General features: G+C 35.8%; 1 protein-coding gene across 1 annotated transcript in view; it reads right to left on the bottom strand.

Moving 5' to 3' along the window:
* Positions 1 to 283: 283 nt before the first annotated feature.
* GTF2B (general transcription factor IIB) overlaps positions 284 to 15,193 on the bottom strand; it is a 31,390-nt gene continuing 16,480 nt past the window's right edge. Inside the window, exons 3-7 of the mRNA XM_043877436.1 lie at positions 7,361 to 7,494; positions 5,007 to 5,153; positions 4,538 to 4,667; positions 3,145 to 3,426; positions 284 to 700 (exon numbers count right to left, since the gene is read on the bottom strand). Coding sequence (XP_043733371.1) covers positions 567 to 700; positions 3,145 to 3,426; positions 4,538 to 4,667; positions 5,007 to 5,153; positions 7,361 to 7,494 — 827 coding nt within the window. The 3' untranslated portion in view covers positions 284 to 566. The remainder of the gene's footprint in view (positions 701 to 3,144; positions 3,427 to 4,537; positions 4,668 to 5,006; positions 5,154 to 7,360; positions 7,495 to 15,193) is intronic.

Below are 15,193 nucleotides of genomic sequence, written 5' to 3'. Positions count from 1 at the left end.
CAGTGCCTTTCAAGGCCCTGTTTAAATCACTTCTTGCTTATTAATATACAAGTATTAAAAAATCACACACATACCCTCTTTCAAACCACAAACTAAATATGTTCAACAGTGGTTCCTCAAAAGCCTATTATTTCCACAACTTTATTAAAATAAGGAAATTAAATATATATGAAAAAAATAATGGAAAACAAGGACCTCTATCAGTTTTATTAGCTGCAATATGCATTATATGTAATTATATATATAAATTAAAAATTACATGTAACATAATTATAACAAAAACTTTAGTTTTGAAAAATGTTTTATTCAAGAATTTCAAATATCTTCCAAAATACAGTTTCCTAGATTGCTACAAAAGAAAGCAAGTTTAATATGAAATTTAAATCATTAAATATGTTTCACTAGTATATACATACAGAATGCCAAGCAATTTATATTTAGCCCTGGAATGCGTACCATGTCTTTCGTTCTTCCTTATTAAAGGCTCAATCCAGCACTTGGTATATAGGCTATGTACAACAGGCAAAGTTCAGTGTTCACAGGAATTTCACATTAGCTTCCTCAACTTATAGCTGTGGTAGTTTGTCCACAGGGGTGTCAAATTTGAAGTCTGTAGGAAACAGATCTGGGGCCCGCGGATAGATTAATCTGTACGACTGTCTGATCGTAACATCAGCAACACCAGCAATATCTCCAATCTCTAAAAGACAAATATCAAAGCATTAAGAATAACTTCCATCCTACCTCCCTTCTACCTGCATTCTAATTTTGGGACCTGGTAGTATAAAATGTCTAAGTGAAAAAGAAAACAAAAATATTTTTAACGGTTAAAAAGTAGAAAGTAGGGCTACAGTAACAACAATGGCCTCAATACCTATTATCTCAAAGGGTTGTTGCTATTAACATTAAGAAGTTTACTATATGTGAAACATCGGAACAGTTCAGGGCATAGAAGAATATGTGGTAACTATTATATTTGCTCACTGTATTTAGAACCGACTTTTTCACAGTACATTTTTTTGAGGATCACAGAAGTCATCCACGAATACATTCTTGTAAAGAAATTCACTTTACTATTTCTGTGTTTTAAAGTTCCTCTATATCTCCCCTAGCAAACCTCTATTAAGAGGTTCTTATAAAGTTAAAACCAAATAGGATCACACTATATTTTTCTCCAAACTCTTTTTTCTATTTAACACATCTGAGATCAAATAGCTATATATTACAGCATGATGTATATGGTTTTCACTATTATAAACACATACTGGAGCATATATATTGAGCTCATTGAGTTATTTCTATAGTCTATTAAAGAATCCAAGGATCTGCACTTACCAAACTCAAGTGTCACTTTTTTCTTTATTTAAATGAAGTCCCAAAGGACTGCCACATGACAATTATTTGGTTAGTTATACATCATCAAAATAGATTTTTTAAACACATCCTTTAATACAACCTCATTTTATCTTTTCAGAGCCAGTTCGAATTGGTGACATTTTATGGCTTCGAAGCGTGGATGTGGCCATCAGTAAATAATTTTAAATTTCCTTACCTTATGTTACATTATATTTTTCTGGATACAAATACCAATGAATGTCAACTAGCTATATATGCTATCAACTAGCTGCTGAGCAGGGAAAGAAATGACCTTATATTTCAAGAAAACCCTTCATGTGAAACACAAACAGAAAGTGTCAAGATGATTAGAACAAACTTTACAACTATTAATAGGAATGAAGGTAAAGACAATCTGCCCAGCCACAACTTCTCAATTTTTCCAGAAGACTCAAAATTTTCTTGGAAAATACAAGTGGAGCCCAAAGGGAATGGATAATGGCACATTTAAATAACTAATGGCTGGCTTCTTTTGTCTAATCATTCTTCTATATAATTTATTACTTTTATTAACATAGGAACATACAGCCTAAGCTGAGGTAAAAGGCTATTCTGAATAGGGTATTAAAAAGTTATTGCAGCAAGTAATTTCACTACCTCACTTTTAAATTTAGAACTGACCGCTCCTTTTTCTTTATAAAACTTTTTGAGGATCATAGAAGTAATTAATTAGTGAATGCTGTGTGTTGTGCTGGAGGAGAAAATGGCAACCCACTCCACTACTCTCCCCTGAAAAATCCCATGGGCAGAGGAGCCTGGTGGGTTACAGTCAAAAGGGTCACAGAGAGTCAGACACGACTGACTGACTGAGCAGAGCACGGCACACAGCTTCTCTTTCTTTATGAATCTTTTTGAGGATCATAGAAGTAATTAATAAATATATGCTTGTAAAGAAATTCACTTAATATTTGTCTCAACGTTCTACAACAGTAAATTAAAAAATAGCTGAAGGCTGAATAGTATTTTCATGAAGAAACTGTGAACAGCATACAAAAGAACGGGAGTAGATTTCACAGAAAGGTAAAACTTGATGGTCAGCACACATTTATAGTGTGCCTATCTGCAGGGCACCATGCCAGCTCCAGAGAAACAGAGCGTGGCTGCCTCCTATCAAGATTCAAAAGGTAAGTTTTGAGGTGGAAAAAAACAAGACTATTCCAAATAGCCAGAAATATTTAGGGGGTACAAATAAAAACAACTTCTAAAAATGAAAAAAATCTATGAACTAAAATTACTTAATTCAAATGAAGAAAAAAGTTAAGTACATGGGGTTATGCCTGCAAATATTTTTATTTATGAGCCACTTAAAAGCAAAATATTGTATTTTCTTAAGTTTTGACGCTAAGGAACTAACTACCTCTTAAACATGGGCTCTGGATATTTACTGTCACACCTCAGAGAACTGCAGGTTCAGTTCCAGACCCCTGAATTTTTTGGTTTTTTAGTACATAATAAAAAATTATGTTTACACTGTAGTTTATTAAGTGTGCAAAATAATTTTGTCTAAATAAAGAACGCACATACCTTAATTTAAAAATATTACTAAAAAACAAAAATGTTAACCATCATCTGAAAAACAATTGCCATAAATCTTCCATTTGTTTAAAAAAACAAAACAAAAATGCAGTGTCTGTGAAGTACAGCAGAATGAGGTATGGCTGTACCTGCTTCATAACTTAAAATGGAAATACAATCACATACTACAGCCTTCACAATTTTATCAATACTCTTCCTGATGAAGAATCTTACCTTTTTGGGTCCGTTTCTCAGCTGATGCCTGTGAGGCCATGTAAATAGCAGCTGCTGCCACAGATATCGGGCTCCTTCCAGGAACCAAGTCCAACTCCACAGCTTTACGGGCTATATGTGTCGCTGCCATCTGTACTTGCTTAGGAAGACAAAGGTTGGAACAAAACCTGGACATGAAGTCCCCAGTTGTAATCAAATCCACACTGGTTTCTAAAGCTTTCAGAATAAGTTTAAAACATCGGCCAATTTCTTTCTTAGAAATTCGTGATACAGCACATATTTCTAAAAGACAAAAAAAGTTGAAATTCGTGATACAGCACATATTTCTAAAAGACAAAAAAAGTTTAAATAAATAAATCCACATAGACCATATATTCACCTTAAAATCTATTTTTTATCATAAAATATACTGCAAAATTCTATCCTGCCTTAAAGATCAATCTAATTCTCTCAGTGATACTTCTCACAAAACTAATTTAGTATTTCTCAATTAATTTAAATGTTTACAACACCTTTTTAAAAAAAAAAAGCTAAATGTAGGTCTTAATATTTCAAAATATTAACTTCTCTGAAGTTTCAATTCATGCAAGTTTCTTCAATCAATCAAAAATTTCTTTATATGTATTAATCTGTTGTAAGGGGTATATCAAGAAAATGAAAGAAAATATTCAATGTCATACATACATGCAATCCCTGCAATTACAGACAACAGCAAAATATGATCAAGTATTTGACCCTGGTGTTCTAAAATTTCAACTAAGAATAAATTTAACAGAAGTCTTAGTTTGAGTTGTAAGAAAGAGAACATATAAATATTCCTGGATGAAGGAAGGGTAATTATAGTCTTAAGCTAAAATGTACATGTATCACAGCAACACTGAGTAAGCTGTCATGTTTTCAAGCGTAAACTGAAAACGACATGAAAAATATTAGTTCTCTCAAAGCCTTCAACCAAACTGTGAAAATGAAAACTGTGTAACTCAAGAGAAAAAATTTCATTGATTCTAAAGCTTGACACTCTCACCTGTAGAGACCTGTGCTGGAAGCAGAGACTTTGCTGTACATCCAGTGTAGAGACTTGCAACAAAGGAGTCTTGAGGCCAGGCCTCAACGCTCACAAAATACAGTCAGAAGACCTTACTAGCAAAGAACACAGGGCTTACATGGACTAACATGACTTTACATGGGAAAACAGCCTGAAAAGAACATGATCAATATGATCATAGAATTTTTGTCAAGGAACAAAATAAGGTGGTGTTTAGAAAGATGCTTAAGTGGATTACTGTATGTAACCAGGAAGCTTAATTTACTAAGCATCCAAGCTGCTTGATTTTGGCCTGTCACTTTAATATGAAATAGATTAACATTTATATCTAAACAATTAAAAACTTACCTTTAAATGTTCTAGGAACCCCTTCCTGTCTGCAGGCAATATAGAGACAAGCAGAAGCTATGGCATCATTGGCTCTCCCCTTTAGGCTCTTCTGTTCATACACTTGCTTGAATAGGTTATTTGTTCGATCCTTCAAAGCAGAGAAAAGTTAAAAGTCGCTCAGTTGTGTCTGACTCTTTGCGACCCCATGGACTATACAGTCCATGGAATTCTCCAGGCCAGAATACTGGAGTGGGTAGCCTTTCCATTCTTCAGCAGATCTTCCCAACCCAGGGATCGAACCCAGGTCTCCTGCATTGCAGGTGGATTCTTTACCAGCTGAGCCATGAGGGAAGTCCTCAAAGCAGAGAAACTAAGTTTAATGAATTCTAGGCTATTTAATTAACCATAATAGCAAAATTTCATGTGTTCACTAAAATTATGCTAAGTCAAAGCCAACACAGTTTACAGAATATAGACAAGAACTTACAACTATATTTCGAGGGAGGTTGATTCTGTCTGCCATGGTAGTGATTTCTTTAAATGCGTTCATCATTGCCCGATCAGAACTACTCATGGTTCTCCTATTCTGGTACTTAGAATTACCAAATTCATCAAAACTTGCAGCTCCTGTACCCTATAAAACAAAGTTTTATAACTTATGCAAAAGAAAACCTCTGAAAACCTGAATGAACAATTATTCTAAGAAAACAACATGCACAATCTGACTCCATATTGCCTAAGAAGTCTACCCTGAGCAACCTCTATTCCTCAAAAGAAAAAATACCAGGTTAAGGTAGTTTTAAAGAGTTTTTCTAGCAAATACTTTAAATGAAAAATATTATTAGAGAATTCATAACATAAACCATGAAATCTCAAGACCTAGGAGAAAAATCACAGTTATCTCCAAAAGGTGTTTAAAAAAGGTAAGCAAACAAATATCCCAAGTCCAGACCCAGCACATTAATGGAGAAACATTAGCAGCATTACCACTAAAAGTCAGAAGACAAAAATGCCTCCTGTCACTACCATTCTCTAACACTGTACTAGAAAAACTAGCCAATATGACGTAATTATAACTGTAAAATGTAATTATATAACAATTATATTAATTAGTGTAATTATATTAAAAATTCAGCAGGAAAGAGATGAGTACAAATCTGAGACCAAACTGATAAACTATCTTCAGATAACATCTTTGTAAATACCTAGAATTATTCAAGAAAATCACTCAAACTCTAATGAATTCATCAGAGTGGCAAGGTCAAAATTAACAAACAGAAATCAACAGCCTACATACGTGTAATCAATCAGAACATGCAAGAAAAACCTGCAATTACAACAGCAACCAAAAAGATAAAATATCTAGATTAACTTAGAAAGAAAACTTTAAAACACCCACTGAAGGACAGATATAACTTAAGGAAATGCATACTATATTTCTGGATAAGATTTTTTCATTAAGAAGTCAGTTTTCCCTGAGCCAATTTTAAAATAAATCTAACCAAACAGTGAAAATAATTACCAAGTTGTTTTGTTTTCTTTTTTAATAAACAAAGTTATCCTAACATTAAATGGAAAAGACCAGTGAAGAAAATGCTGAAAAGGTTATAAAACAAGACTAATGCTCCCAAATATTAGGATAGCGTAGTGTGTCCTTAGACAACTAGACCACGTTAGAGAAAAGGATAGGAAGTCCAGAAATATTCCCAAATACATACAGAAATTTAGCATGTGACAAATGTAGCATCTTAAAAATCTCTTTGCCACAAATGCATCAATAATTCTCAGAGGAGTCAGAAGAACCTAGCAGCAGTAGTTCTCTGCATCTGACAGGGGAAAGGGGCTGCGGCAGAAACAGAGGTTAGGGGTCAAGAGTGAGGAAAACTACTCTTCTTTTTACTTTTTTTCAATCATGTATTTCCTACTGGGGAAAAAGTAAACATTAAAAAAAAGTAACAGTATTAGTTGCAATCTTAAAATTTAAAAACGTTCTTAGTATGTATTTTTCCAGCCTGTAAAGCTACATGCAGAACTACCTACTTTAAAAGACTCTTGAATATTGTCAACTTTTTAACTTAGCCCACACCATGTTTTTCAAACTTAGTATGTAATCTATAGGGCATGAAAAAATGACTAGCTTTTGCATGATTTCTTAAAAATAGACTATGCAGTAGTATAAATTAAGTCCTAAAATAGCATATGCTTCCTCAATGAATTCTTTGAAATAATGCCACTATTACTTCCAATTCACATAGCAGGGCAAAAACCTGCCAGGCTGCCAGGAAGATTATGTTACTGCTTGCTATATAACAGCAACAGGTACCATTTACTGAACACATTATATATACTATGTGTATATAGATATTTTATACACATTTCCATGTAACCCTCAAAATGTCTCTGAGGTTGCAGTATTCTCACTTTACTGATGAAAAAAGTAAAACTTAGGAGAGTCATAAATTCACCATTATTAGCAAATAGTATATTATACAGCGATCCAATTTATCTTAGTGGTATTGAAGGAAAAGAGAAAAGTTTACTAATATTCAAGGAACATTTTAATATGAACTCAAAGAGCCTACAACACTCAATTTTTTTGTGCAAAACTGCTTCATTAAAACAAGGGCCTGAGATATAGAGTCTGTAACTTCAATGTATTAGTCTCCTGTTTAAGACAAAAGAAATAAATAAGGCAACCATCATTACTAGTAGTCTTACTGGCTGATCTTACTCTTAGATCGAGATTCCTCATTGGAACAGTGACTGATAATTTTGCAGTTCCCAATCTCCAGGTCTTTGGTCAGTCTGAGCCTGGCATTTCCTGACAAATGGATTTATTACCTTGCCAATCATAGTAGACAAATCTCCATCACTCAGAAGAGGATTCTGAGAATCTCCAACTCGAGATGGATCTTTTGTTGCTTTATCATTGCTGAAAGTTCTCCACTCAGATCCTACATCAATAACTCGGTCACCTGAGAATATAAATGGAAATCTGAATTGTCTTGTCAAGAGAGGATTTATTTAACTCTGCCTAACGCCCAACTTAGCTCTTTTATTCCCCGAAAATCTCAACACAAACATCAGGCTTCAGCTAAAGTATCTTGTCTCAGACATCTATCCTAAAATATTACTATTGTGACAGTTCAATAATAACCCTCTTTAAACATTATGCTATGATTAGTCATATTTTAACTCCTGGAATAAAGAAGTAGACAAAATAAAAACAAAAATAAAGTTAATCAATGTGATGAAGAGATAAAGTAAAGTAACAATGAAGAATCAAGATTAAAAAAAAAAAAAGAATCAAGATGTGAACAAAACGTGCAACAGGCACAGAAAAACCAGACAACATTTTTCATGATGTTATTAATACACAGTTTAAAGAAATTATGAAGTTTTCATGGGCGATGCTCTGCAAAGAACTAAGCCTAAGGGGATATTTTAGTAACTATTTGAAAATATTGAAAATATTTGGGGGTCAAATAATTCATACAAAATAAACTTAAGCCTAGAATCATTAAGCAGAAAAGTAGGCAAACTTTTCTTTTTACACAAAGAAGCAGTGCCTAAAAACACCATGCCAAGAAACCAGACAGGTAGATTTGGTGCAGATTACTGCTTTGAGGGGAGTGCTCAATGGCTGGTAATACCTCTACCAGAGACAAGCGTTAACAAGAACACCTGCATATGCTAGTCATGGTGCCCTTTGTAAATGTTATTTTTCAATCCTTAAAGCTTTATAAAAATAGGTATCACTTTTATTGCCACATTAGAAATAAGATTAATTTGCCTAACATCACACAACTAAAATGCAAATGGGATTCCAGAATCCGTTCTATACTGCATTTATAAAACATTAGTTTTTCCACCAATGGGATAAAATTAAAAGCAGGAACCAGACCATTTTCATCTGTGCCTATATATAGCAAACAGAAAGGAATGGAAGAAATAAGTTATCTCAGTAGTTAAAAAAAAGTTGCTATTGACAGTCAATTAATATAATGGTTAACAGTGTGGACTCTATCAGGTGCTGCTTCAGTTCAGTCGCTCAGTAGTGTCTGACTCTTTGCGACCCCATGAATCGCAGCACGCCAGGCCTCCCTGTCCATCACCAACTCCGGGAGTTTACTCAAACTCATGTCCATCGAGTCGGTGATGCCATCCAGCCATCTCATCCTCTGTCGTCCCCTTCTCCTCCTGCCCCCAATCCCTCCCAGCATCAGGGTCTTTTCCAATGAGTCAACTCTTTGCATGAGGTGGCCAAAGTATTGGAGTTTCAGCTTCAGCATCAGTCCTTCCAATGAACACCCAGCACTGATCTCCTTTAGGATGGACTGGTTGGCTCTCCTTGCAGTCCAAGGGACTCTCAAGAGTCTTCTCCAACACCATAGTTCAAAAGCATCAATTCTTCAGCGCTCAGCTTTCTTCACAGTCCAACTCTCACATTACCATACATGACCACTGGAAAAACCATAGCCTTGACTAGACGGACCTTTGTTGGCAAAGTAATGTCTCTGCTTTTTAATATGCTATCCAGGTTAGTCGTAACTTTCCTTCCAAGAAGTAAGTGTCTTTTAATCTCATGGCTGCAATCATCATCTGCAGTGATTTTGGAGCCCAGAAAAATAAAGTCTGACATTGTTTCCACTGTTTCCCCATCTATTTCCCATGAAGTGATGCGACCAGATGCCATGATCTTAGTTTTCTGAATGTTGAGCTTTAAGCGAATTTTTTCACTCTCCTCTTTCACTTTCATCAAGAGGCTTTTTAGTTCCTCTTCACTTGCTGCCGTAACGGTGGTGTCATCTGCATATCTGAGATTATTGATATTTCTCCGGGCAATCTTGATTCCAGCTTGTGCTTCTTCCAGCCTAGCATTTCTCATGATGTACTCTGCATAGAAGTTAAATTAGCAGAGTGACAATATACAGCCTTGATGTACTCCTTTTCCTATTTAAGTTGCTGCTTAGCCTTGGACAAATTTCCTCATTTCTGTAGTAGTGCAATGATTCAGCTTTAAATTTCCCCAATTACCTTATTTTAAATAAATTAAATAAACTAATACAGTTTCAATCCATATGAAGTGCTTAAAAACCAGTTCAAAGTAAGTTGCCTGGTATAAGCTATTTAATGCTATAAAAATAAGATGACATTCTGACAGTTTGATGTTAATTCTGAGTAAGAGGAGCACCAGTTGTAAAACATTAACCTCCATATTAGACTTTACAAGTTTTAGAGTGCTCTGCTGCAGTATTTGGTATGTAGGAGAGCAAAGGAGGTAGGGAGAGAACAGAAGGAAGGAACTCAGTGCAGACTGCTGAACTTTTTATATACTGTAGTTAACTAAAATGCTTATTATTAAACAGAGTAGAGTGATCTGACCTTAGGGTTTTATTTTAGAAAACAAGTCGATACATAGCACAATCATTCCTGATGATTTTGGGAAGATTTCTTCTTCTTTGAATACTCAAATCACTTGGGAATAACCAGATGTCACTTGGACTATCACATGTCCATGTCACAAGGGAAGTGGGATAGAGACAGGAACACCACTTGCCACACCTCATGCAGTGAAAATGGCCGAGGAAAGCAGAAGCAAGGCAACTTCTGTGGATCAGAGATTCGGCAGGCAGCCCAAAATAAGGAGAAAAAGTTACATGAATAGGATGGTCAAGATGCATTTCTCTGCTTCCTCCTCCTAAGACCAAACACCACTAAACATGGGAAGCAATTCTAATTATGTAAATTAATAATGAGTTTTAAAACTTACCTGACATTAGTGTAAAATCTCTAATTGTGCACTGAATTTTACTACAATACTAAGCAAGGCCCATGTCTCAGACTACTCTAAAGAGATTGATTTTTGTTCCTTTTTACAGAAGAGTAGCTGCTTACAGGAAATAGTTATATAAGCAAAGTAAAATTACCTGTATTTCCAACACCCCAAAGATAGCCACTGTCAATACTATGGTATACATTTTCTTTTCCATTCATTTGTACACATAGGTTTTTTGTGAGATTAAAATTATAGTGTCTATTCCATTACAAGCTCATTTCACTAAATTTCTACTCAAAACACCAAAACAAGACTTTTAGACAAAGTTTAGCCCTTTCAATAGTATCCACTCCTCAAAGCGTTGCCATGTCTCCATTCTTCATGTTTTCAAACGGAGAAAAGTGAATCTAACTTTCCTAGTCAGTAAAATAAAAACACAAAACAAAAAACTACTGCAGCCTTCAAATCTAGAGTTACTTAATAAATTTAAGTGAAAAAAATCAAACGCCATCATTAACTTTTAACACTTTAATTAACACAATGGATGTATTAAGAGAATAGTTTATCTTTACTAACACATTTTTTAAGTCTCTTTGGAACTCTAAAAAGTACTAGTTTGCTAGTAGCATGCTTCATTTCACAGAATTTTTCTTTTGACCCAAAATTAACTTACCATGAGCTTCTTTTGTGCTTGCTTTTACTGCCTCAAAAAAGACAAGTTGGATTAGAAGAGAGAAAAAAAAATTGGCCTAGGATAGTATAAATAGAAAGCCCAGAACTGGGTAGTGATGTAATTTTTCCACATACGTGGGAATGGTCTACATGACTCATTCAACAATCTGTGGTTTGTGCTCAGAGTCATTCCCTCTTTTTATACTTTACTGCTCAAAACATAGCATTTATAGAAAATAAAATTTCCAAAATAACTCAAATAGCACATCATGAAACTACAACTAGACCATCATATTATGTGCATGAGTAATAAGAAATACAGCAGATCATTCAGAAAAAAAGTCAGAACACATAAAAGATTTTCTTGAAGAACATCTAAATGCAGTAGCATTTTTTAAAGTTGCTGTCGAAGGAAACTGCATTACAGAATCTTTTCAAGGACTAAGTGTACAAGGCAGCTATACTGTTTAGGTAGTCAACCTTTGACAAGCAGAAGCCCAACAATTAGCACACATGCACATAACATACAACCTCACATAGCCTTTTTAATGTTCGACAAACAGAGAAACATGCCAACTTTTAACAGTTCCTTTTTAAGCCACACCCTGATTTTTATAAAATCAACATCAGATAAAAAGTCTATATATAAAATAGCAAAATCATAGCACTACTACAATAGTCCCTCCATCTATATTGTGTGATCTCTTAACACTCTGATCAAGTTTCCCATCCAAGAAGGTAAAGAGACTCAATATGTATACACTCATGCACAGTTCTCAATCCATGTTATCAGAAAGGTGTCTAAAGAATATTAACTAAAACATTTTACTATACCCTAAAGCAATGAGTTTCATCTCTATTTTTTCAGGAAGAAATTGAAAATAACTGCCAAAATCATTCACACTAGTTTACAACTGTCCAACCACTTTGGCACACACCTACCTTATGATTTGTGCACAACCATTGAGCCTCTGCTCCAGAACCCGGCAGCTGCCGACACCCGAGCACCCCAGGGCTCGCGCTCCAACGAGAAGCACGTGCACCACACTGGAGAGCAGCCCTTGCTCTCCACAACCAGAGAGGGCCCGGGCGACAACCAAGACCCAGCACAGCCAAAAATAAATAATTTTTTAAAAATCTCACCTTCTAACTAGAAATTGCTATTGTATTTCATACGCCTATATTCAGCCACTTTTAATAGACTTAATTTTTACAAAATGATCTAAATAATCCAGATACAGAGTCCCATCAATGGCAAGGAACTTGATTCCTTTCCAATGCTTAACTCCCATTTCTTTTTGTATCTAAAGCACTTGTCAGAACCTTCACAACAATGCCTTTGATTTAAAACAAAAATGTCCCCGATTCTTTGACATTATGCATGAAAGGGACAGGTGAACTGAAAGTCTTCTGTTAAAGCATCAAGCATCATTGTACTCTAACTCAGAGTATCTTAAATGAGAAAACTGCTTATTAAATGTCTGTCATCTCAGTAGACTACAGTATTTATTACATACTATCTTCTTACATGGTACACTGTAGGCCATTATTCTTCTAGTACTTGTGTGTTAAGATTAAGTTATTTGAAGATAATAAACTGATTCAGAAGTTAGGTGGCTTAAAACAAAGATTTCTTATTCACATTACCTGTGTATAGAAGGGGACAGGACTGCTTTCTATGCAGTCTTTACTCAGGATGATGGAATTCCTACCTCTTGAGACAAGCCAGTCATCATGCCTGGGGAATGAATTATGCACTGACTTAATCGTTTCTAATAGTAACATTTCTACTCGCAAGCCACCAGCCACAGCCAAAGCCAGCCATGGGATGTTTAAATTCAAAGCGAGCGGGGAAATAAAATTGCACCATGTGGCCCAAGAGAAGAACCAGAAATATCAGTGAGTGGTCATAGGTACTCAGCAAATAAAACTCAAGCTCTGTATTTTTGTGGATTTATGTATAAATTAATTTTAAAAAGATTGTTCTATGACTTCCTTCTGTGTCACAAGACAAACAGGAATGAGAGTTAATTTCAGTGTATTAGCATTTGTCAACCCACTCCAGTCTTCTTGCCTGGAGAATCCCAGGGATGGGGGAGCCTGGTGGGCTGCCGTCTATAGGGTCGCACAGAGTTGGACACGACTGACGTGACTTGGCGGCAGCAGCAGCATTTGTCACAGAGAAGTAATCCATCAGTAAAATTGTGGGTCCCTTCAAGGTAACATTTCTACTGGTTAGCTGCTTACAAATTTCTGTTAATAAAACTTTTTAAACGTTAAAAGGATACATTCCCCAGTGGTGCACAGGAGTCTTGATTTTGCAACCCTAAGGTCTTCTGTGAGCAATGTAAGTTTTCTTGTACCTTTAATACTTTATCATATTCACCTGATCTTCAAACAGTACCGTGACAGCCATCTTGTCTTTACTACTGTCCAAAAGTCACTCTCTATATTCTCAGGTGTTTTCTGTTTCGCTGATTCAATTCTCTAGAAAGTTAAGTTCAGCCTATCGCTATCTAAAACAGTTTTACTGTTTGTCTCCTTGTGCTATCTTCTTTCTTTCTGACCCTTTTTAATAGAGACATTAAAGAGGCTTTATTTCATTGATCACAAAAAAGTAGTTATTTTCTATAATTTTTTACTGGTAAACTATACCAGGAGAGGGCTTCCCTGGTAGCTCAGCTGGTAAAGAATCCGCGTGCAATACAGGAGACCCTGGTTTGACTCCTGGTTCAGGAAGATGCCCTGGAGAAGGTAACTGGCTTCCCACTACAGTATTCTGGCCTGGAGAATTCCATGGACTATAGTCCATCGGGTTGCAGAGTCAGACACGACTGAGCAACTATCACTATTATCAGGAGAAGAATCTTCTGTTAAGTCCACAGGACTGCCGTTCCTCCACTGTAGCTTGAATTCATAAGCCTCAAGTTGATTTTTATGCTTATTCATCCTGTAATGAATTATCAAAGTCCACTGGAAAACCTTCCAATCCACCACCTCAAGTATTCTCAGCCTCTCTGGATACTCACAAATCCCTGGCAGACAAAATTGAACCCAAACAAAACTAAACTTCTGGTATGATTCCAAAAATTTATCAATATTAGAAAGGATGCAGGTAGACTTGTAATTAAAGCAAAAACAATAAAAAGTAACAAAAAAAATAAAAAGTAACTTCAACAAGATAGAACTTTCTCCGGTTACCAGTCCATTAGTTATAATAGTAGTTTTGGATTAGTGTGACTCCCTATCTTTTTGATAAGCCGTCCTCATCATGACTTGCATTCTGCAGCATATGATGGCTATTAGTAGTTCCCTCCTTAATATCTGTATTCTAGCCAATGGGAAGCAGAAAAAGGGAAAGCACATCCCTTAGGGCTGGATCTAGAGTTGCACAAATCTTTTCTACTTTACAATGCATATTAGAATTCAATCACATGGCCACAGCTAACTACAAGGGAAGATGGGAAATACAGGCTAGCTGAGCAGCCATGGGACCAGTCTAAAATTCAGGGATTCTTATTATTAAAGAAAGAACTGGGGGTTCAGTGGTAAGGAATCCACCTGCCAATGCAGGAAACAAGGGTTTGATCCCTGTTTCGGGAAGATCCCACATGTCGTGGAGCAACTAAGCCTGAGCGTCACAACTATTGAGCCTGTGCCGGAATTACTGAACTTGGGAGCTGCAACCACTGAAGCTTGCATGCCCTAGAGCCCATGCTCTGCAACAAGAGAAGTCACTGCAATGAGAAGCCCACGCAATGCAAGTAAAGCAGCCACCACTCACCACAACTAGAGAAAAATCTGTGCAACAACGAAGGCCCAGCACAACCAAAAATAAGTAAATAAATAAAATTACAAAGAAAAAAAGAATATATCAATAATACAGTGATCTTTAAAAAAAAAGAGAGTGTTCAGTAATAGCTACTGGGAAACAATCAGCGGTTCCTGCTACATGGAGTAATGGGATCAGGAGAAAAAAAGTATATCCCCTAGAAACAAGGTACTTTGCCTGACAGTCTAAAGTGAACAGTATACAGGGACAAATTAAACATTTAACCTTTGTACCAGGCAAGCTATAAAGCTATAACCAATGGTATTTTGTAGTACAACATTAAAATCATAATGGCTTAAGATAGCAGTTTTAATAGAGGGAAAAACTGCAACATACCAAAAGCAGCCAGGAAACCAATATTGGAGAGATAGTCTTTCTAGCCTGACCTAGA

The sequence above is a fragment of the Cervus elaphus genome, chromosome 20 (assembly GCF_910594005.1).
Source record: "Cervus elaphus chromosome 20, mCerEla1.1, whole genome shotgun sequence".
Classification (NCBI taxonomy): Eukaryota; Metazoa; Chordata; class Mammalia; order Artiodactyla; family Cervidae; genus Cervus; species Cervus elaphus.
This window is presented reverse-complemented; position numbering and strand designations above follow the sequence as displayed.